This window comes from Mchenga conophoros, linkage group LG18 (assembly GCF_057382185.1).
Source record: "Mchenga conophoros isolate Kocher_MC1m ecotype Shallow Benthic linkage group LG18, M_conophoros_male_GT1.1, whole genome shotgun sequence".
NCBI classification, from domain to species: Eukaryota; Metazoa; Chordata; class Actinopteri; order Cichliformes; family Cichlidae; genus Mchenga; species Mchenga conophoros.
In genome coordinates, this window is record NC_140543.1 from 16,667,142 (window position 1) to 16,690,789 (window position 23,648).

At 41.0% G+C, this 23,648-nt stretch overlaps 1 protein-coding gene across 1 annotated transcript; it reads right to left on the minus strand.

Moving 5' to 3' along the window:
• Positions 1-1,412: 1,412 nt before the first annotated feature.
• Positions 1,413-21,971, minus strand: wnt9a (wingless-type MMTV integration site family, member 9A). Its single transcript, XM_085255006.1, has 4 exons — positions 21,835-21,971; positions 8,263-8,522; positions 7,858-8,120; positions 1,413-5,467 (listed from the first exon to the last, which is right to left on the minus strand). The coding sequence occupies exons 1-4, from the start codon at positions 21,924-21,926 to the stop codon at positions 4,967-4,969; spliced, it is 1,116 nt and encodes a 371-aa protein (XP_085111132.1). The 5' UTR covers positions 21,927-21,971; the 3' UTR covers positions 1,413-4,966.
• Positions 21,972-23,648: the final 1,677 nt, after the last annotated feature.

Sequence of the window (23,648 nt, forward strand, 5' to 3'; positions counted from 1 at the left end):
CTTATCCTTATCAAGGTCGCGCAGGGCTGGAGCCTGACACGGCTACCATAAGGCAAGAGGTGGGGTACACCCTGGACAGCCAACGCAGAGAGACAGACAACCATGTAGGCAATTTAGAATAACCAATTAACTTAACCCCACTAACTGCATGTCTTTGAACTGCGGGAGGAAGTGGGGTACCTGAAGAGAACCCCCGCAGACAAACATGCAAACTCTACTGCTAGATGGTGGATTTGAACCCAGGTCTACTTTGGGCCATTCTCTGTAAACCCTAGAGATGGTTGTGTGGGTAAATCCCAGTTAATCAGCAGTTTATGAAATAGTCAGACCAGCCGGTCTGGCACCATGTCACCTTGTTTCAACTTCAGCACATTGTCTTGACTTGTTACGTGCCTAAATGCATTGAGCTGCTGCCATGTGATTGGCTGGTTACATATTTGCATTCATGAGCAGTTGAACATGTGTACCTAAGAAAGGAGCCAGGAATGAACATATTAATTTCTAGTGATGTGCGATACCACTGATTTCCTTTCCGATCCGATACCAAGTAAAATTCAGGGTGGTATCGACGATACTGATACGATACCGATACCCTATACAAAACGTATTTAATTTATTCTATCTCAAATTATAGCGTCATAATGATTTCAGGACATCAGATTACTTGTTCTTATCACTTAATAATGCAGAGTTCATCATATAGAAATAAAAAACTGAAGTTTTGCACTATTTGAACACCTTGCCTGCCTGCAGCACTAAAGGACTCAGTGAGAGACATCTGTCTCGCCCTAGCAGCACCTGTCCACTCCTCCTCTTCAGTTCGCCTCAACATATGCTCGTCATATTCTGTGATATGATTTACTCTGAGGTGTTTGACAAGGTCAGTGGTGTTGCCACAGCACCTCACTTTTTTGCCACATGTATCGTAAACCATGCCTCAGCTGTTTGTGGAGGTAAAATACGTCCGCACATGACTCCAATTACGCTCAGCCATTCTTGTGAGTGCGCACGCCAAGGGGCTGCGACACATTTATACAGCTATATTTCACACATGACTATGAAACCCGGAAGAGGAAGTTGTTCCTTCGAATGTAGACAATCCGAATGTTATAGTTTCTTTCCACTGTGTTCCTGTTAATGATAAACTACAAATTTACCCTAAATTACTAAAATATCGATATTTTAATGTGAGAATCGATTCTAGAACATAAATGATTGGTATCGGAGGAATCGATATTTCAGGATCGATCCGCACATCACTATTAATTTCACATTTTCAGAGGCTGAATCCAGCAAATATGTGTCATCAGTAATGGAAGAACTTTAAATTCAAGGCATGATATACTAATTAAACTTCAATGCTACCAAATAATGCACGTACATATTAAATAATTTAAAAATCCATTTATTATTTCAGATTTTTTCCGCCTTTGTTATACAAAGATGTTAAATAACTTAAATACATTCTTACCAGTCATTTGTGATCTGTTTAAACCTACAAGCTATACACATGAGGTAGAGGAAAATAATTTAGAGTTCCCATAAGACATGAATAAGTGAACATGGACAAAGCTTTGTTGGTGTAATATTATCACAAAGGACAATACATAGCTGGTGTATTTTATCTTTGTTTTACAAGCACAGCACAAATCCTAACAAAAAGTACATGTACATGTAAAGTGACCCTAAGGTGAACAAGTCCATACTGATCATCAGTCCTTTCACAAAACCGCTGATTATACAAGATTAAGTTCTATAAAATATTCTTGATAACTGTGATTTTCTTTGCATGCTTTCAGAAACTGCATTACCGCGAGTGAATTAAACCAACTAAAAGTGAGCTGATTTGAATTTTGTTAGGATTTGTTAGTGCTTAGATAACAATCTTGAGATATAAAATGAAATATGTTGATAGTATACACTGCTTCTCGAAGCCTCCACCCCAAAAGGAACAAACACCCAAAAAGAAAACAGAGTAAAAAATACAGGATATAAAATCAATTTAGACTTTGAAGTTATTTACACTAAACACATGCTCATAATATATTTAAAAAATAATTTATCTTTCTTTTCTCTACAACATAGAATTTTGTACATGATCCACTGATGACTAAACAGTGCAGAGTTTTGGATTTGAGAGCGTGGATGACTGTGACATCTAAAAACCCAGCGGACTGCTGCATCATGCTCCTCTTTTCTGGACTAAATTTCTACGCCTATGTACAATCTATAAACAAACAAAAATGCAATCTGTTTGCATTTCCTGTCGTGTCTGTTTTGAATCCGTTCAATGGTAGAGAACCTCACCATGTTTGGGCTGAGGCGGAGTGTGTGGCGCAAACACACACCAGAAGCTGTGGCAAGCAGGCATTTGTGCTTTGCGTCTCTGCATAGCTATTATGGTTTCCATGTAGCGTGCAAAGTTCTATGTATATGTTTTGACCAGTCTTTATTTGGCATGCCATCTCATATCAAAATGCTTGGAATTCATCTCCTTTAGACAAATAAGCCATGCACGGTTCTCTTCTTATCAGAGGGAGCTTTGATTTAAATCACTGTGAAACTCCTTTTTAAAAATGCACTGTGCAGCATTGATGATTGAAATCCGTAATCATCTCGTTTCAGCAGCTGTATGCCGTTTCAGCAAATGCTTCACTCATTTATTTAATTTCAATTTGTGTTTCAGATGCTTGTGAGAGTTGAACATGTGCCTCACTTTTGTCTCTATACCACAGGAGAAGAAACCTTTGCTATTTACATTTTTTAATAAAAAACAAGAAGAAAAAAAGATTCTGCACTGCACTGTATCCATAAATACAGATCTTTAAATACTTTAAAGGGCTTTTGGGCTTCAGTGCGTGAATGGTGCTATAATACAAAGCTGGGTCCCTCACTCAGTAGTTAATTCACACCAATCTAAAATATGGCCTATAAGGTCCTGTATTTGATAAAATATAATGTTTCTAAGCACTAAGTGCTGAGAATATGACAAAATTTTGTCTGCATTGTTTGCGTGCACAGAGGCATTTCTCATAAAACTGTAATGGAAACAATTTGCATGTTCTTCTTATCAGTCAGCTAGTTAGCTTTGCATAAACGCCGCAAACTTGGACACAGCGAGACTGAAATGTGCCCTAAGGTATCAAAAGCCACCTTTCAGTACCTTTAAGGTTCACTGATTAACAAGTTACATCCTGTCTGTTTAATATGTACAAAAAAGCGTAACAAAGACGAGGCGTGGTTTAACTTCCTGGATTAAACAAACAAGATATAGGAGGCCAAACAGTGAGTTTAGAGGTGCTGATGGGCAAATTTTGTTAAAAGTAGCAGTTTCCTCTGTTTCTTTATGATAGGCTAAGGAAAAACCAGACTGAAGTTTATTATTTCATACCACGCAGTACTTCCTGCAGTGTCAAACCGTCACTCTTGTATGGTGGGGTCAGCATGCTGCGTTGTGTTAACTGTGTCAAAAGGTGCTCAGCAATAAGATGAAAAGGTAAAGTTAACTTATAAAAACAACTTCACTGACTTCAGAAAGAAGACAGCCGATTAGTAAAACGTAGACATAAATTTGCGGAACAATTACACAAATATTAGTTTTATAATAGATCTTTATATTAGCTAAGAGGCTTGTGCTTTCATCTTCACTTGAACAAAAAGTCAGTCGCCCCATACTGTTTGAACTTCCACTGTACACACTGCGTGTCAATGTATTTCATATGGCTCAATCAAATTTGTGGAAGCAGAAGAGGAAGGAAGAATACGAAATGGCAGGGAGTTAAATTCCTCCAGTTCGCCACAGTTTTCTTTAGAACTACAAAGAAGATTTAAGCTTCACAAAGCTCTACACTTTTTGATCTGAGTCTCACGTGGGCCTTCTGCTGATCAAGAGATCACCTGTTGCTATGCTTTTGACTGTAATAACAAGGCCGCTGTCATCTCCACCTTGGATTCAGATGTTCTTTCTGGTTTAGTCAAACACATATAGTGGTTTAAGTTATTCCCTGAACACTGGCCGAGAATAGCCTAAACTGACTGGTTTAGTTATCTTCTGTTAATGTATGCACTAACAGCTTCATATTACAATATTACAAAAAAAGAAAAAATTAAAGATATTTTTGTTCCTCCTCATGAAGGAGTAGTCCCAAAGGATCTATAAATTATCCACAGAAAGATGTCAGACACAAGCGTGCTGCTTTCCAAAGGGCCTTGTCAACATGAATCAAAAAGAAAACTGAGCAAGAGCACACAAACAACAAAACATTTGTGTGGTTAGTGGTTTGTTTTAACATAGTTAGATAAGTGGCTTATATAATATCATTACAATATAACTGAATTTATGTACATATATATGCAAACACACAATGTGTGTGAGTGTAAATATGTGCGTGTAGAGTAATTCTTACACCCTGTCTTTTTCCTTTTTTTTTCAGTTTCCGTATATGGTTTTGAATCGCCATAAAAAGTCGTCACTTAATTTTTCCGCTCCCCCCCCCTCGCTATCTACCTCATGTTCACATGCTTACAAATACTGTACACACGTAAAAATTGACAAACACACACACACACCATTCCTCTTTGGGCAAAGCCCCAGAAATCAGTCTGTTGATGTAACTGTCCTTGTGTTGTATCCTCATTAACTGGGCGTTAATCGGTTTTCTTGTGAATTGATGACAAAGATTTTTGTTTTTCTTAAAGGAAAGTGAAAGCGTCTCTCTTCAAGGTAACGCTGTGATAAAGAGCTTGAGATGTTGACCCAGTTGTCTGAGAAAGTTTTTATTCTGCAGGACCTCTGAAACCCAACCCACAGAAATCCCTCAAAGTGCTTATTGCTTCTTGGCTCGCTCCTTTTTTGCTTGCAGAATGCTGCTCCGACACTGAAAGCAAAACTCTGCATGAGAAAAAAAAATGCTCCTCTTCAACACAACCACCTTCCTCAGACTGAAAGGGCTGAACGGTGCCCCGTTTACCCCTTGCAGGTGTAGACCTCCTCTCTCTGTGTGCACTGCTTGCATTCAACGTAGCAGCACCAGCGCACCTGGCATTGGCAAGGCCTGGTCACCTCCCTGCTTTGAGTGTTGTGGCCTCGCCCGCAACAGATAGCATCACAGTTTTTGTCCTTGTAGCATTTGCGGGCTGCGGTGCCCGGTGAATATTTGGTGGGTCTACAGAAACTGGGTGAGTCCTCGATGTGGAGCAAGTCCATAGTGCGGGGGATTTGATCGTTCAGGCCGGGCAGGGGCTGTTGTTGTTGCTGCTGCTGCTGCTGGTTGCGGCCCGTGGAGATCTCTCCCTCCCCGGTGGCCTCGTTGGTGGAGCTGCCGACCTTGACGGAGGTCTCGTAACGCTGCTTCAGCTGCTTGCCGATCTCATGGAAGGGCTGGAGCTGCCTCCAACAGGTCTGGACGGTGCAGGAGCCAGATACGCCGTGGCATTTGCAAGTGGTCTCCACTCCAGCCTTGATTACCTGGACCAGAGACAGAGCAATACTGTTAACCACTGAGAACCAGTGAAGGCACACAATGAAAGGTATGCAATTTAACAAGCTTTTGTTTAGCAAACAGAACTTGAAAGAGCCGATTCATTAAAGTATTCTCACAACTAGATGAACTGGGTGGAGTACGGCGGCTTGGGAAGGTTATAGACATATATTTTACATTCATTGCTCTCTTTCATATCATAATTAAAGGGGAAAAACTTCACTTATTGCTTGTGAACTAAAGGAGAACAATGGCGTCTGAGGCTTCTTGTATAAAAGAAAAAGAGAATTATAGTTTGTGGGAGGATTGATTTTGTTATAATAACCACAGATGAAATTTTGATTAAACAGTTGTGGTTATTATGATAAGTGAGGGGAGGTTATGGGTAAGAAGAAGCCACAAAACAATCCATTCAGTCAACTATGGGAACCCTTCATACCTCCTCCTGTACTGGGTACTTTACTAAAATGTGTTTTTTAAGCCCAGAGTTGATCAACCCAGCGCTATAATGCGGTCATTTTGGCATAACCCAGAGCAAAGTCACGCAAACGTTTGGGAAGAGAAAGAATATCGAAGAAACCGTTTTTTGTCTTACACAAAATCACACATAATTGCAAGTGAAACAGAGGAATTATCAGCTAAAGAGACCACAACACGTTACTTTAATATCACTTGACCCCCTAGCAGTCAGCCAGAGTTCATTTCTGCATCCACCACAATGTGTAAAGCAGAGTGTGTCCGCGAGAATCAATGACAATAACATATTGTCTTATACAGGGTTTGGAAACAATTTACAAATCTTTTCTCAGACTGTGAGCGAGATCGGGGAGCAGGAAGTGCATATTCATCACACCAGCAGGTCAAGAAAATTTGATAGGTCAGCCTTTAAAATGTCGGGGGGATGCAGAGGCTCGCACATTCCAATTTTGTCCTCGGCGTGGGAATTCATCCTGAGCGAATGCGATACACCTCGCTACATGTGCAAATTATGAAAAGAAAAAAACAAAGAAGGAGCCAAAACAATGTTGTAAATCTTTTATCACAAATAAAATCTCCAAGGAGGCTGGATTTAGGAGAGCCAAGTTGAAAAGGAAGAGCTCGCATTCGTTTGGGGGAGAGTTTTATATCTGTTAATATTTGGGAAGTGTGCTTTAGCTGTAATTCATTTTGAAACCAAAATGAAAAAGGCCACAACAGGCACAAAGCACAGTAAAAGAAATATATTCCAGACCATTAGTTTGCTTTGGCTTGACATATTAGGAGCATTTATTCTGCTATTAAAAACACTTCCAAGATGAAAAACCCGTATTTGCTCACCACAAACAATCACTGAATTCTACCAGAGCACAAATGAGACTCTTAGCCTATCTAATCTGAGAGAGAAAACCAAATATTGACTAATGAACACTTTCAGATTTCACTAAAATTTACAGCAGCATTACTCTGGGTTTCTTTTAAACTTGTGTGTTGGATTTTTGAAACACTTCACAATTTTCAATTGATTTTGCTCTCCCAAAATGCCCCAGTTAACATCATCCAGGTGTAGGGAAGTTCAGGTCCCATCTGGTGATCCTAATTACATATTTGGAGACAGTTAAGATGGAGCAGTTTGAGTCAAACAGCAGTGCTGTAATGTTTAAACTCCAGTACAAAAGCAAAAGCCAAGATATGGAAATGCAGTGTATCCGGGATATGGCGCAAAATGAATCGGTACTTCACATTGATGTTTGCCGACAAAAAGAACTCAGAGTATATTGTATTAATGCTATTTTCCCATCGTTTAAATGATTCATACAAGCAATTAGCAAACCTTTCTGTTTACATAATGTCTGTCTCGCCATATGAACTCTGACCCTCTTCAAACTGAAGTGTGTTTCCTAGTTAGATTCATGTGTATGGAATAACTCAAAGTCTGTAGAAATTGCAGCGTTAATAAAAGGCGAGTGAAGCTGACACTTTGGGTAAATATACTGCTATGAAATTAGAGTTTGATAAATCTTTCTTTTTCTTTGACTGTTACTCCTTAAAAGTTTTCCAACATCGCTGACATGTAGATGAATAACTGTCACAAATTAAAATGAAGTCGAATTTAATGTTTTCAATAAATTATTAGCTAATATTGTTGCTGTCACAGACCATCATATACCTCTAAGAGGCAACAATGTCGTAGAAGGAGTTGGAGATCTGAGATCAAAGCAGCAGATGTTGAGATATTTGCTTTTGTTGCGTCGGCTGACTTTTGGCTCGAAGCACGGGTCAAGCTCCAGAACGAATGAATCCCCCATTTCCCATGGTGCAGCTAGATCGCGTCATTGGATAGACCAAGTAAGTAAATAGTGCTATCGGTCGGTACGTCATGACCATTTGACGCACTTACCTTCATGCCCACGTTCGTATTGTGCATGTCCACACGTGCACGTAGATCCTTGTTCGAGCGTTTGCCCAGGAAGTCCTTGACAAACTTGTTTGCGTATTTGAGGTTGTCTCCGCAGCCTCCCCACTGCCACGCCTTACGGTTCTCCAGGTCGGGGGCCTCGTCGCATGTACAGCGCTCCATGCGTCCTGCGCTGCAAGCTTTGGCCATGGCATGAGTTAGACCCGCTGAGGAGATGGCGTACAAGAAGGCCGTCTCTTTAAATCCTAGAGAAGCCCGATGGAGAGTGGCAATTGGGAGACAGGAAAATAAAGGGTTTTCTAAAGAGTTGGCTCACTCACACATTAGGTTTTAAGTGCACAAGAATAAAATGCATATTCAAATGGGAAGAAAAGTAGTAATAATCACCTCTTTTTAATATGTTGGCTCGGTGGCGCCCCTCTAAGGTGCAGTTCCACCTCTCAAAGCGGAATTGGTACTGGCATTCTAGGGCGCTCATGGTGATGGCCTCTCTTAGAGTCTCCGCCACGCCCGGGTCTCGTCTGCACATCCTGCGCTGCTTCTTTTCTAGTTTGAGCCGGTCACACAGCTTGAAGTGGGCCCTGCCTATGCTCTCCTCTGGTAAAGAGTTCAGTGGCAGGACAGACAACGGTTCATTACCTGTCAACCTGGAAGAAAGCATCACAAGCCATTTGGAAACAGAAAGATACTGGGATTGTCTTGATAAAGTATTCAGACAGAACAACAGGATACTGACAAAGCTATACTGCATACACAGCACAGGAAGCACAGCTGCTCACATAATGCTCAAAAGTTTGGTTAATGTTCAAATGAATTCAGCTGTTCAGTGGTTAATGTTCAGGGGAATTCAACATTTGCTGGAGATTGAGATCAACTCTCGGTGGAGGTGTGTCTGAGTAAAGAGCAAATTCTCTGCAGTGGTGGAAAAGTCAGGTTTACCATGTAATTCTTTTGAATTTTGGATACCTAAAAATCCCGTTGTAGAACAATGGAGTTATAATTAGCTTTTGTTTTAAAGCAAAGGAGAAACAAATTATACTGTTAGCATTTTTGTGAGAAGTTTTTATCCACGGGGAAATTTAAAAGAAACGGGGCACTTAATGTAAGAGTGCCTCTGGAGTACTTTCAAAAAAGAAAATGTACTCAGTAACTTTTTATTTCAGAAGCAGGGAAATCAATATCTCTGCCCCTTACAATGTAAGTACACAGTATTATTAGTGGTGTGGGCTTTAAAAATACCTGTAGTTGTAATTAGTTTCTCCTCTCCTTTAAAACTGAAAAAAGGTTACTTACTATGTTTTTTTTACTGTAGTGACATTTTAAGTACCAGTAGGAACACAAGTCTTTGTACTGAAAATTGCAACCTATTCACAAAGATTTACATGGGCAACTGGACCGTAGGTTATGGGCTGTATATTGACGTTCTACCAAAGGTTCCTGAAATCAATTTTTTTTCCATTTTACAGCAATAAACTTACAGCATCAGCTGCATACTGAACACTTTAATACTGCAGTACGAGGTTATAATGTGCAGATGACAAGGCATTCAGTTAGTGTGGGGACATTTTAAACATTTGTACTCTGTGATCGTGTCTGTCGTGTTACAGTAAAACAGTAGCCAGCAAATGGTTGGTTAAATATTTATACCAGATCCTTCAGATGGGTGGCAGGTTGTACCTCGCTGTACAGATTTAAACATGGCACACAGTATTGCTGCTGTCATTATAAAAAGTCTTATATATCGTATAAAAGTCTTTACATCTGAAAATCTAGACTTTCTGTAGGGGACATAAAACGTGGTGATCTTTTTAGTTCTGTGTTTCTGTCCCACCTCACTCTGGGCTAAACTCTCATTTATGATGTCATCAAGGGGTTTCACTTAGGGGCAGACTGGAACAGCAATTTGACTCCATCCCACGCCACTCTGTTCATGCAAATTGTAATCGAGTACTACCTGGTCATCAGGCTTTTTACTACATAATTATTATGTCAAAAGATTATTGGACATCCACTTTGGAAACTGGAAAGTATGTTGATGGTGAAAGTGTCGGTATCTACAAAGAAAAAAATGAAATAAAATAAACTCTACAAAAGAACAACAAGTTAATTCATGTGCTCTTTTGTATTTTGTGATGTTGACATAATATCGTTATCTGATTTGACATAATGTCACAGTTATCATTAATTATGGTATGTAGCAAAACCCCGTCACTGAAACTGGCCCACTTATCTGGAATAAATGTTAACAACATTATAAACACAATGGGACCAACCAGCCAATCTCAACACTGAGGTTTTCAGGTATGCTAACAGTGCTCTCAAAATGCCCACAAAGAAAACCTTGAACTCTGCAGCTTTATTTTTTGACAAACAAAAGTATCAAACAAAATCCCCCGAAACTGAACTTAAGATACACCGCCACAAGAAGGGTGTGTGTTTAAGCTACAGTCCACCCAGACCCAGACCTTTTTTTTAACCTTTTATATTGAAGAAGACCTTCTTAACAGGTGTTACCTGTTAAGAAGCACTCCCTTGCAGAAAGTGAGAATGAGCAGATTCAAGTGCACATCTGTGCAAGTCTTTGGGGTGTGAACTCTGATGCTAAGCATGCTGTGGAGATGCATGCAGTCTGCGGGAGTCAAGGGTGTCTGAGAGGTCTTTCAACTCACTCCTGTTTGCTACATATAATGTAGCAAACTGTCAAGATGACTGTTCACAGTAGCCCAAAGTGGCCCTCAGGCTACTGGGAAATGACACGGTGCTCCAGACAGCCAATGGTTAAAGTTAATCCCAGCGCTCTTGATGAAGCGAGTACAAGTTAGAAATTATATTTTTAAATAATGCTTAAACAAAATTTGTTGTTTATTATTACGCTCAGCAACATTTATGAATCAAACAAAGGCAGACCATCAGGAATGAGCTTAAGACTCTAAGAACAACTGCATAAATGAGGCACCTGTATTCATCCTACAGCTGCAAAGTACTTTAAATACAGCAAGTAAGAATTTCAATTCTAAACATGGTATGGAGAACATGTGGCAGACTTGCACTCCTTTCGTCAGTTTATTTAAGGGATGCATATATAAAACACACAAAGCGGGGACTGCCACATAGCTGGCAAAACCTATAACCAGCGTTCTGAGGTTGTGATGGAGAGCGCAGGGCATTACTTTCATAAACACACACGGGGGACATGACTGTCAGCCTGTGACCATTTTGGTCACACCAACTGACAGGACTGGCACCCTAGTTGTTCATTATGTGTAATTTCTGGCCTCCTTTACACTGTTAAAGTGAAACTGAAGAATAAATGGATTTACTGAACTCACAAAATGCACAAGCTCTCTGGCCTGTGTGCTTTTTGCAGCCGGACTTCAGACTTTTGAAGGATACTCGTGCAAGGAGCGACACAGTATTTATCAATGAGATTATTTATCAATGATCTGGACTTCTGGCATTCAGTGTAGGCTGAATTTTCCAGTGCACTAAGGATTACAGCTTGCACATGTCAACACCAAGGCACAACATCTGAAAAAGCGTACTTGAGAGACAGTGAAGAATTATTTTATTTTGAAAAGAGAGCAATCGGAACTGCATTTATTTTTTGGGCCAATGTTTGCTGCTTTCAGCTGTGATGACAAAACATATTTAGCATTTAAGATTAACACTTTAATCCTTCATATTTCCACTATCACAGCACTAATATACCAACAGTCATAAATTGTTGTCCATCCGTTCCTGGTTGCTAAAAGTATGCATACAGCCAAACCAATTAAAAGAAGTCCAACTTTATAACTGTGAAGCGTAACCGCAGCAAATGGGAACGTTGCCTCACAGTTTACTACAGCCAAGCAGTCTGAAAAGAAGATGGAAATAAATTCTGCAATATTTTTGTAAAGGTGCAGAGCACCTGCTCACTGTCTACACCTGGTTAGTTAATGTACCAGAAGCGATGAGCGCTGATTCGCATTACTCACATTTTAGACTTCTTTATTATTTTTCAGAGAATATTCTGTCACCACTCATGATCACTTGAGTCACGAACAGAAGGTCACAGGATTTATTCAACACAAGATTTGTTTTATTAAGTCCAATAACCGACTGAAATGTTTCCCCTCGAGTGCTCAATTTAATATCAGTGAACTTAATAGTTCACAGATGTTATTTGATATTTTTCTTTACAATAAATTCATAGTCTGGTTGAGAATCCGTGTAGTCAAATCAAAAAAGGAGTCCTCGGGGTTTGCTTTCAGAATGGGTCGAACGGTTTTCTTTTTGCAAAGTGTGTTTGCCTATTCTTAACTTGTCTGACAGCAAGTTCAAATGGAAACCTGGCAAGCTGCGTCTTGACAGAGATCGCCCTCCCAACACACTTGGAGAATAAGAAAAATGTATGGTTTGAGGCGTACGCAGCGAGGCAAAGGGTGTCTTTCTCTGAACAACTGACATTTTCCTCTAAATTGTTTCACGCTTTGTTAAGACACTCTGATTGCAATGTCAAGGAAACAAACATAAAGTCTCTAAACAAACAAATCCAACGGGCCCGGCGTGTCGCGTACGATTGCCAACCTTTCCTCAGCACTTCTTTTGCAAGCGAATGTCAGGGATTGAATAACGCTGCAGAGCAAAGAACCTGTCATGTTAAAGAACATGTAAGACTTTTTTTAATGCACACAACATTTTGCTCATGCAAATGTCTGGAAATGAACACAGAGACATCGATTAAGTGTACTGCTTTGGAAAGACTGCTAATGGTAGCTGAAATATACGAATACCAATATGCTGTGGACATTCCTCAGAAAGACATGCACAGTAACACGTATCAGCTCAGACCTTCCCAAACCCCTACATGCCTGCAAGTATTAGAACGACAGGCCTCAGATGCCTCGGCAACGTCTACTTGTCTGAGACAAAAATGATGGTAAGCGTGAAGCTGGAGGGAAGCCAAAGATGACACGACACTGATCTCAGCACCATTGTCTCTTTTTCAAAGAAAGGTGGGGGGGGGGTTCTAGCTAGCTGCAAAGAAAGCCTGAAGGCAAAGCGAGGAGGAGAGGGACATTCGAGCAGAGAAATACTTCTTCACATCTCTGGAGAAGAAACTACTGGCCAAAGCTCACTCTTGTGCAATGTTTCCACTCTGTGGCAGACGAGAACGCAGTCAAATAGTATCGCAGATGTACCGTGCTTTATTTTCTTCTATATTTAAAAAAAAATGTTTACAAATGGATGCACTTTTTAATACTTGATGAGAGGAGCTGTTCATTTTAATCCGATTCAAATTCGCTGGATTCAAGATAATATTTTCCCTGGATGAAGGACAGTGACCCCTGCTATCACACAAAAGGGTCGCACACATTCCAATAAGATGATCTGAGAAAATAAATAAATAAATAAATCACACTGCTGTTTGCTGAAGAATGAACTCATTCAACTCGCTAAGAGGAAAAGAATTGGATAAGAGTTAACCTGGGTCAATCATAAAGTCGACTCTGAGACTCGGACAAAAAGGAATAACTGGAGTCTTCCTGCAACGGTGACAACAATCGCTCGCTCCATGAGAGCGTTTCTTAAAAAATATGGGACCACTTTTTCTAGAATAAATGTAATTCACAGAAAAGGTCAAAGGTGAACGACGCAAAGACAGCTGCTAATATACCGTGTAGATATCCAATTTTTTAAAGTTACCTATAATTAACCTTGTCAGATTCGTGTTCACATCAACACATCCAACAGTTTTCACTCCTACATGTCGTTTATATCACGTCCATTAAAAGCATCCATCCTGAATCCACGTGATTATCACGAAACGTGCGCGCTTCAAAGCAACGCGCATGCATCTTCGCAGTATCTTCCCCACAGTGAATAAGAAAGCACGAACATGTGTTTTCACATCACGGTCCATTTTCTGTCGTGTTTTTGTTTGAGGTGTTGGCACAGCAACACCAATTACACACGGAATATAACACCAACATATAAAACTCATTATTATCCCATGTGAGGTGGGATTCCTGCTGATGTTTGCTCAGCTTTGCTTTTTCCATTCACACTCTTGCCTCTACACACTGTGCAGACATCACTGACCTACTCTCACGCTGCACCTCCTCCACTGTCTTTCACTTGGTAACAGTGCAGTTTGTTTAGTCCTTTCTCTCCACCTGTCAGCACCTCCCATTGCCCGTGACATTTACTTTATATACATTTTCCAATGCAGCGGGTTCAGCGAAAACGGCCCATTTCACGCGGCGGAGCACGACAGTCAATCCTTCAAGGAAATCATTGACTAACTCTAAACTTTGCCATCATCACTCGCTCTCTGACTTTACATTGCACTCCTGGAAGTGACCCTCAGCTGGTAATTCTGCTCTTTCTTTATTAGTAAGGTATGTAGACAGCTAAGAATACCTACTATCTGTCATAGTCAGAAAAAAAATCCTATTACTTAAATGTGCTAGGCCTAAACAAATTCTTTCTCAGACTACAAACGCAGCTTGTTAATTACTCGTGGTGCTCATGTGCCCACAGAGACATATATTAACAGTCTCTGTATAGACATTAATCTCGAGAGTCTAAAGTTGAAAACCTTAGAAAAAGCAAATCTAAATCAAGCAAACACGCCAAACATCTGGTTGTTGAATAAGAGGTTATTTTCTCCTTTTTGTTAATGTGCGTTTGAATTTTGAACAGTTGGCGGCCAAACAGAAATTTTTGCTGACGATACATAAGAAGGGATGAGTCTTAAAGAATTAAGAGAACGTACAGGGCTTGAGCTGCGGCTCTGTATGGATGCTTTCTATGTTAGGATCTGCAGCCTCTGTAGGAGATATCCATATTCAGTAAACATGATATTACAGATTGCTGACCTAGTGTGTAATCACCCCCTGGAGATAAGAAAACCACCTGCCGAGCAATATCATTGAAAATATGTTTTCTTAAATAAAACAACAAGTTAATACAGTAAAACAAACAAAAAAAACTTTCAGTTTTCTGTTTTTTGGGGTAAGAATTCACGCAGCTACACGCATGGATCTATGTGCACACGCACGTGGAGTCTTACAACCTTAAGTCAACACCTACAAGTTGTGGCTAAATGCGCCCAGACAGGAAAAAAAAAAAAGCACAAAAGCCACAATTTCTCCATCAGCCTCAACTTGCAGGTTGTGTGGTCTACTGTCTCCTAGATCACAACCAACCCCCCTCCTTCTTCTCCTCCTTTTTTCCCCTTTTCTCCAAACTTCCCCTATTCCCACTGGTCAGTTAGTCTAAACGAATGTCAATCATTCCAACCCAGCTGTTGGCTCAAAACAAAACGGTCTCTAGACAAAACTATTGCCGTCTACGACCTTAACCTACACAAGACAATGATAGACGTGAACATGTGTCCTGGAAAAGTTTAACTGTGATGAAGACAAACTGCCGTGCTCACCTGATATTAATATGTGCAATGTAAGAAAGCATATTACTCTGAAATTCTGAGTTTTTGCAGTAAATTAGGCTTACCATCGGCGATCCCTTTTTCTTTTCCTTTCACTTTTTCCTGCTGCCATAACAGCATTTAAAAATCCTCCTTTTGGGGGGGGAGAAAGTTGTGTGCTTTTCTCAGAAATGTTGGATGAACTTCAGACCACCCTGCCCAAGTCCCATCTGGTGTATCCCAGGCCATGCCAGAGGTAGTAGGAATGTGAGCGTGTGTAGTGTTTTCCCACTGGCCCTCTCTAACCATTGCTGACAATCTGCTCCACAGCTTAGACATGAATAATTGGAGAAACCATGTATCAGTGTCGAATGACTCTCTGGTTGCTGTTGTTCACCTCCAAGAAGAAGTGTAAGAGAAGAAATCCTACACTGACCTCAGGCGTTTTCTCCATGGTGAAAGAAACTGTTAATTCCCCGAATCATTAAAACAAAAACAAAAAATGGGGGAAAGAGTAAACGATTGTGTATATGGCTAAGATAAGATAAGTCCCTAGTTGAAAGCGCTGGGTGTTGTGATTGCTTCTAACAAGCTGTGACTGACACAGTGCAGTAACACGACAAAACAAAGTGGTACTGGCCTGGGACTTAAGTAAGTCATTATTAGTTGAGTAATGAGCCTTTCTGCGTAGTGGGAATGTCGTGCAATGTCTAGAAGTACTGCTGTTCACAAAGCTAGGGGGGGAAGTCCGCTATCTTGTATGACTTAACAGGATATGACCCAAAGTTATGTCATCTGCTGTCGTTTCTGGTCATTTACAACCCACAGAGGGTATGTCAGACTACTCCCATAAAGTATCTGAAGGAGACAGGACTCTGATATTTTAAATGTATATGATACATACAAAAAATCTAGTGTCCAGCCTAACTTTTTAATCCACGACTGTGAATGTGGAAACTGGTAGCCGAGTGGCAGCACTATAGGATCTGGCCCTGGGAATGGGAGTGCGGGGCATGGTAAGAGGTTTAACTGCTATGTGAGAACTCGAGGCTTCTAAGGTCAGCAGCTCAGTTATAGTCACTGTGTGACTGGCACAGATTGGGCGTGCAGCAGTGTCCGCATGACTCCCCAGTTCTAGCCCACACCATGGCACAGAGTAGCCCTGTACCAGCGCACCGACACACCAAACACACTCAGGCACACATACTGTACTCGGCTCTCACCGATTCCACGTGCTGAACCACACTGTGGCTATTTGGTGAGACTTTAAGGTCAGAGAAATTCAGCAAAGCAGATACAAACACAGTACTTTTTTTTTCCACATATAACATGTTATTCCTTTAAATCTCATTTCAAATATTAAAGCCCAAATACCTTTTGTCACAGCATTTTTCAAAGTTAAAGACGCGAAGTGTCGATTAACCGCGTCTGACAACGATTTTTTCGGCTGTTTTTGTGCTCACTCGTGACTCGTATGTTAACGGGAGTGAGAAAAGTTTGACTCTTGACAAGTGCTTGATGATTTAAAAAGCAGCTGAACGTCATGCAAATGGGCCACTTTCAACGTGAAATGAAATCTGCCCCAGGGTGAATCGCAGAACGTCTTCCGTGCCTTGGCCTGTTCACATCAGTGTGTGTCTCACTGTGTCCATTCTCAAACTAATATTCTGCCTTTATGGATAAATAAGCCTTTTGGGAGAATCTTAGAGTATATAAGCACACCCATCCCAGTGAAGCATCTGAGTGCACATCAGCTTAGTCTTCTATATGATCGTGTTTATGCAAGATAAACTCAGGTTACCCTGCAAACAGGTGGATGATACTAAAAAAAGGGTTTTATGCTGACTGCTGCAGAAATAATCTGTTTGATTTTTTTTTTTAAAAGACACTAAATGTATCAAAATCTATTTTTCTTGGATGTGATAAAAGCAGATATTCTCTGGAAGGCCAAAGTTTTAAGTGAGGGTTTTGACAGTCTGCTAATCTTGTCACGTGTGAGGTGCCATGTCTCTTCTATCCCCACAAACTACGCAGAGAAAACTCGCCTGTGGTCAAGGATGGAAAACACAGGACATAGTGGTCACACTAACTAGCATCATCTCATCAATGCCTGACCACTAAAAGTATCTTGAGTCTATATTAGTTTTCCTGTTTTGCAAATTGCCCATGTCTCCAGCTCCATCTGCAAAGATCATCATATGTTTGCATTTTAACCAAGAAGATTTTCCTCTCCGTATCTTCAAGCAATCCATCAATGAAATGTACGCCTGGACCTGCTGCCCTTTTATAATCAAGCGTCTCTTAATTGTGGTCTGTTTGGCATCCTGATGACACGAGAACTGTACCTCCTTCAAATGTGAGCACGCCAAACGCATTTTGAAAGCCTCTCCAAACCATTCAATCTTCAAAAATATCCATCACAACCATGTTATTACACAGTATGAGCCCCATAACAGCCCACATCAGGGGCCACCGAGCTCTTCTTAACAAAGGTGAGTACCAAGCTCTGTAATTACTGATGGTTCAACCCATAAAATCAGCAGCTACACTATGCATCTTCCAGTTTAAAGACATGTAAATTTGTGCAAAAAAAAAAAAAAAGTACAGCTTTGCTCTATAAGCTTAAGTTCAAAGACATTTTGAACCCATCATGCAGGATGACCACAAGTGGGCATAAGCCAAGTAAATGTTGCACTACATTTACATTTAATGTTTTCACGTTTTGTCTCCTATTTATACACAAGAAAGACCTGATGGAAGACCATCCTGCACTCTCAGACAGTACTGCACCACCATGTGGTACCCACTAACATAGCAGGACTCCAGAAGGATGTAACAGGGTACAGAGCTCAAAGCAAAGCCTGGCTTAGCTCAAATCTGGATGTATCAAACAGAAATATAAAGAAAACAAAACTCTCTTTTAAGAGGGACGAGCGGTCAGCTATCTAAGCTTCCAGGTTCGCGTGATCTCACTACACTACACTGTCATGAGAATCCTATCTTCTTGGCTCATGCTAAAGTGATACCCTTTGAGGTGTGGCTTTGGCCACAGGATATCCTATGTAGTTGGGAAATCCCTCTATCAACGGTGCTCCCCGCCCTGCTGCACGTCAGGGCTAATCAGTCCTTAAGGCCTGGTAATGAGACGCTTGCCACCACTGTCTGCCAGGCAACGCCAGCCTGAGCCCGCACTAACTCTGCTCCTTCTAATGAGTGGTAATCACCCAGAAGCTCCCCACAAACCACTGCAGGGATGCCAGCACGCACATAAGGCAGGCAAGCCAGAAGACAGGAGGGTTGGGGGGGAGGAGGGAACCAAAGGAAATGGTTAGATGGAGCTGCTTAAAAAACAAATTTTAACATTTTTGCACTGTGCTCAAGAAGTAAGGCTCCTTTGAAACTTAAAAAAAATGCCGTTTGATACATGCCAGGAACTAAGTCAGCAAAATGATAAAATCCTCAGACGGGCTGCACACTGAAGAAAAAAGAAAAGAAACATCACTCCTCAATAAATTTACACACATCCCATTTGCTATCCTGTTGCTCTTGGCTTACTGCCTCACTTAATGGAGCGCTGAAAACAATAATTGCATCTGAAAGGAGCTCTACTCTTCAGGATCAAACCGATGATAGAGATTTTAAGGATATTGCAGCAATTAAATAGCAACCGCTATATTTGCTTCTTCCGGATGCTGCGGCGCGTCTGTGATAGTAAATCCCAGTTGCATGACTGTGGGCAGCCTTCCTGTATATGTCGCATGTGTGCTAAAGAAAAACAAACCCTTGACTCAGTGTAAGGACTCACATCCAGCACAGTTTACAAGACCGCAGAATGACAAGCCTTTTACCAAAACTTAAATTTAAACCAACAGAGTCGTCTCAGAGAGCACTCTAAGCCCTCACGGGGTCACCTGAGCAAACAAATCATCCCCTTTGCTGACAGTTAACGCCATATCTAATCAAGGTGCTGTAACCTTAAGGTAAGTAAGGCAAGCTCAGTGAGCATCTCCAATTCAAGCTCTAATGATAACGGATTTAGCAGAACCAGCACCTGCCACAACAGGCTGAGGGAAAGAAAATGAGTGTTCACATTCTTGTGGCAAAGGATGACAATTTAAGCGGGTGCTTGGCTACGCCAGGAATCCCACCCCACCCTCAGCTACAGCAGACTAGAGGCAGGAGAGATTGTGTTTATGTTACACTTATGCTCCACCGCACTTTGGATATTGGGTATGCAACATTGACCCTCTATTTTGAGTAAATCAGTACCCAGGGATGCCTCGTGCTCATGGAATACTTATTTGAACAGGTTTGTGTTAGTATGCCCCCTGGTCAAAGCTGAGCAAGACTGTGCTGGAGTGTCACCGGTGTCGAGTTTCTGGGAAGCCGGCCACGGGGCAGTCACATTTTGTGTCTGTGTCACCTGCGCAGGCTCTTTCAGTATGTTTCATGTTCCTCAGCAGCAAGGCTAAATCATTCACTGACACTCATTCATATTCCTTTCTCCCTGGGCCACAGAATAATAAATCTGGAGTATTGTAATACCACATGTCTCTCTGCACTACACATGCCACAGATAGAGAACAGACTGACATAGGTAATTGAAAGCAAGTGCTAACTGAATAAGTAAATATGCATTACCATTAGAACCATTAGGGCTGATTTTGGTGCCAATTTGGCACGTCATCTTTAATACAAGTGCCTGCCAAAGGGCGACACTGCAACAGGAGGGGAGACAGAAACAGAGAGCAGTGATACATTTGTCCTTCTAATGCAATTTTAGAAATGAATTGAAACCAAAGACCAAGAGGCAGAGAGAGAAACTACTTGATACGTGCATGAGTATTAGACATGATGATGCTTTGCTCAGAAGGGGCTGAGATATTTCCATCACACGGAACTACTGCAGGTGTCATACAACTTGCTTGCATCACCCAGTTTCCAAAATTAGTGCCAACACTTTGTGCAACACTCCACCCCCACCCCCCAACAAAGAAAAAAATATTACCCAGAGATCTGAAAAACAGTTACTGTGAGATACATAGCGTTTTACTACTTCCAAAACTTCTTTTGCCTTGACTCAATAGCAAATACATACTATTCAGATAACATTTGCCTCCAGGAGAATGTAAAACCCACTTCAACAGGTCGGCAGGTCTGACATACTAGGCTAATGGGCCCTTAGGGGACAGTTCTTGTGCTCTCTTGCAGATTCACATCAGTTCCCAGATCACCTAACACTCCTGGATCCTGCACAACACCCATACCTACCATAAATTTGACTCTGCTGGCAAAGCTTCAAGTGTCATCACTCTGCAGTCTACAACCGTTTGTCTCTGTGTGTCTGTGTGTGTGTCTACCCTGTAGGGGAGCACTAATAGCACCCATCAACAGAGATATTTGTAGATAATACAGAAAAGCACCAAGATCTTAAATGTGTTTAATGTGCATTTCCACTTGCACAGGTACATTCCAGTCTGTGGGTTTCTTTTCGGATTAAAACTCTCCAGCTCCAGGTGAAATATGGCTGCGGTCCCACCTGACATGCTGACCTCATTTGAATGACCTTGGCTTCCCAGCACTGTTAATGTTCTTCTGTAACTAAGACAGAAAAGGAAGCTAAGAGTGTAGAGTGTACGAGTAAGCAAAGTGCAGCATGAGTAGCCACTCTGAAGTGGAGGTCATAGTGGGCTACACCTAAAATCCAAGGCGTTCCCTGGGAATGACTTACTTTGAAATATACACCCGTGTGCGCTTTCTAAATGAAACAATGTTAAGTGCGGGACGCGATTCACGAAACGCTAAATTTTTCAGATTAGTTTCCTGACACGTGTTCCAGCTGTTTTCGTTTCTCCCGTTTTTATCTGATGGAGGTAGCAGAAGAAGAAAAAAACTGCCAAAGTTGTGTGATGTTTTTGCTGGATGGGGGGATTTTTTCTGTGCAAGCTGAGCAGACGTTTCGGCCACCAGTTCAGTCAGTCAGATCGCTTTATTGTTACCAGCTGTTGAGTCTGAGGCATATACACTCACCTTTCGGCTCCACGGCTGTTTTCAGAGTCGACTAAGGATATGATTTTACAAGTGTTTCAGCAAAATAACCCCTTGACCGCTACCTGCCACTCAAACGTGCTGCGCTCACTGAACAGTGGGCGCTGGCTCAATTGTCAGGGAAAGAATGGAGGGGAGGGGGCTCTCACCGGTCAAAAATCATACATACTTCCACCTATATTATATTAGATTATATTTGATTTAATGTCATTCTAAGATAACCAACACACTGCTACTTTTTTTTAATTAGCAGCACCTTCACTGAGGTAAATTCTTGAGCAGACAACCGGCTGCACACACCAGCTGTGAGGCCTCCAGGTGATACCTCGCTGACCCGAAATCAGTGCTTTAAAAAAATAAACTTCCTTATTCCACTTTCTAAACTCACTAAAGAGTTTTCAGTGACTTACGACATTAAAAAAAAATACCTGCTTTGAACCAATCAAATCAATGAAAAGTAGCATCATGGACTTAACAGTGCGTCTGTCATCTCTTACCCGAAATATGCTATGGTGGGTCCAGGCAAGTTGAGAAGATACACTATAACTGTGAACGATAACCATCCCAGGAGTAGGTGTCCATCCAGCATTTTGCTGCGGCTCCAGGGCAGATCATTTCGTTTCTCCTGAGTAGCTGTGTAAAATCCCTTGTTGAACGTTCAACACTTCTTATACAGAGAGGAGCTGCTCTGCGCTCCTCCCATCAGCGGAGAGAGAGGGGGGGGAGGGAGCAGCACCGCGATACATACAACCCAACTGATTCACAATTCCCCTCTCATGTTTCAGAAAGATTATTCATCTCAGTGCGTCTTAATTTATGATTGGTGTGACAGTTTCTCCTCTGTGGGCGTTTTAAGCACCACGCAGTCGGTGTTTGTGCAGATTGAAGTCGCTCTGAGCCGGACTGGACGGTGTGATAAAATACCTGCACTCAGTGACTGTTTATTTCCAGAATGGCAAACCAAGAATTGGTTTGAGTGCAGCACAAGCAGCACTGAAATATCGCAGCAGTGTTATTGTAGTCTATACACTGCCCTACATAGAAGTCCAGGTGTGTTTTTGTTTTGGATTTGGTGTTTTAAAATGTCTTTCATGTGCACGTGTTGGAAACTAGCTGAGGGTTATTGTTACAAGTACTCTACTCAGATACTCAAATACTATAAGTATACTTAAGTATGCACAGCTGATGAAAAACCCTTACCACAAGGGCACCGCTGACTACAGAGGAAGATCATGTGATTTTACTGAAAGCACCAGAGCAGCTTCTGGAGTAGTTTTTATTATTATTATTATTATTATTATTATTATTATTATTATTATTATTATTATTATTATTACAAGTGTATTTTGCATGGCAATTGTGTTATAAACTCATGTTTGATTTGTTTAGGTTAGAAGTTTTATATTGCTGTTATGGGCAATTCACTCACACTCATTTCTGATACTTTACAAGTATAATTTTACTCGTAGTATAATTTTACCTTAGAACTGAAGAAGCTTCTCGGATGAGAGGTGAAACGTCTTCAAGTAACTTAAAGAAGTCCAGACGCTTTTCTTTGCAAGCTCCTTTGACTATAATTTTACTCAGATTACTACTTACAATAATGTTGTTGTTGTTGTTTTGTTCTTTTTTGTATAAGAAAAAGATTGTGTGCATCCCTCTGTAGACATTTCTATCCTCCAAAGTGTGTCATACCTTGGTTCTGTAATCAGGATTTTGGGGTAGTTCACACATTTACAGCTTCCTGTTTTGTAGATCTTGCCTAAAGAGTGTCTACTGAAGTTAAATATCCGTCAGGTCTTGCCTTTTTGCAAGACGCGGTGATCAGTTCTGCTAAACCAGCTGCGCTGAGGTGAGTTCACCCGCAGTTCACAATGAAGTAAATTTGTCCGCAAATATAACTGTAGGCGATTTCACAAGAAATCTGAAAGTAGAAGATGAAACCTTTAATCGCTTTGCAAAATATCATATTGAGCATCATAAATCAATTGGCAAGCTATCAATCGTTCAAGGAAGTAATGTGAACCTTTTGGCAGGCCTGCTCCTGAAAAATATTTACTCTTCCTACGCACCGATTGCTCAAGATTTTGAGATTACCAAAAGTTTTGGTTATTGTCACAGAATGCCTTCTTTAACATGCGATCACCTCTGCCTCACTGGTGTTTGAAACATGTATGCTTGTAGAACATATATGGCCCATGAACATATACAACTGCAAAGCTTTATTTAATGAATGCACATTTTATCCTCTGATGATACACAATTAGGTTGTTATTTATTTTTCCCAGAAACACCCGGCTGATAAAACAGC

What these genes read in the sequence shown, in the direction of transcription:
- wnt9a (XM_085255006.1), bottom strand. Translation starts at nt 21,926, where the DNA reads ATGCTGGATGGACACCTACTCCTGGGATGGTTATCGTTCACAGTTATA. An exon ending in AGCCAACATATTAAAAAGAG is followed by an intron (nt 8,121 to 8,262) that starts GTGATTATTACT and finishes GGGCTTCTCTAG; the next exon opens with GATTTAAAGAGACGGCCTTC. An exon ending in ATACGAACGTGGGCATGAAG is followed by an intron (nt 5,468 to 7,857) that starts GTAAGTGCGTCA and finishes TCTCTGGTCCAG; the next exon opens with GTAATCAAGGCTGGAGTGGA.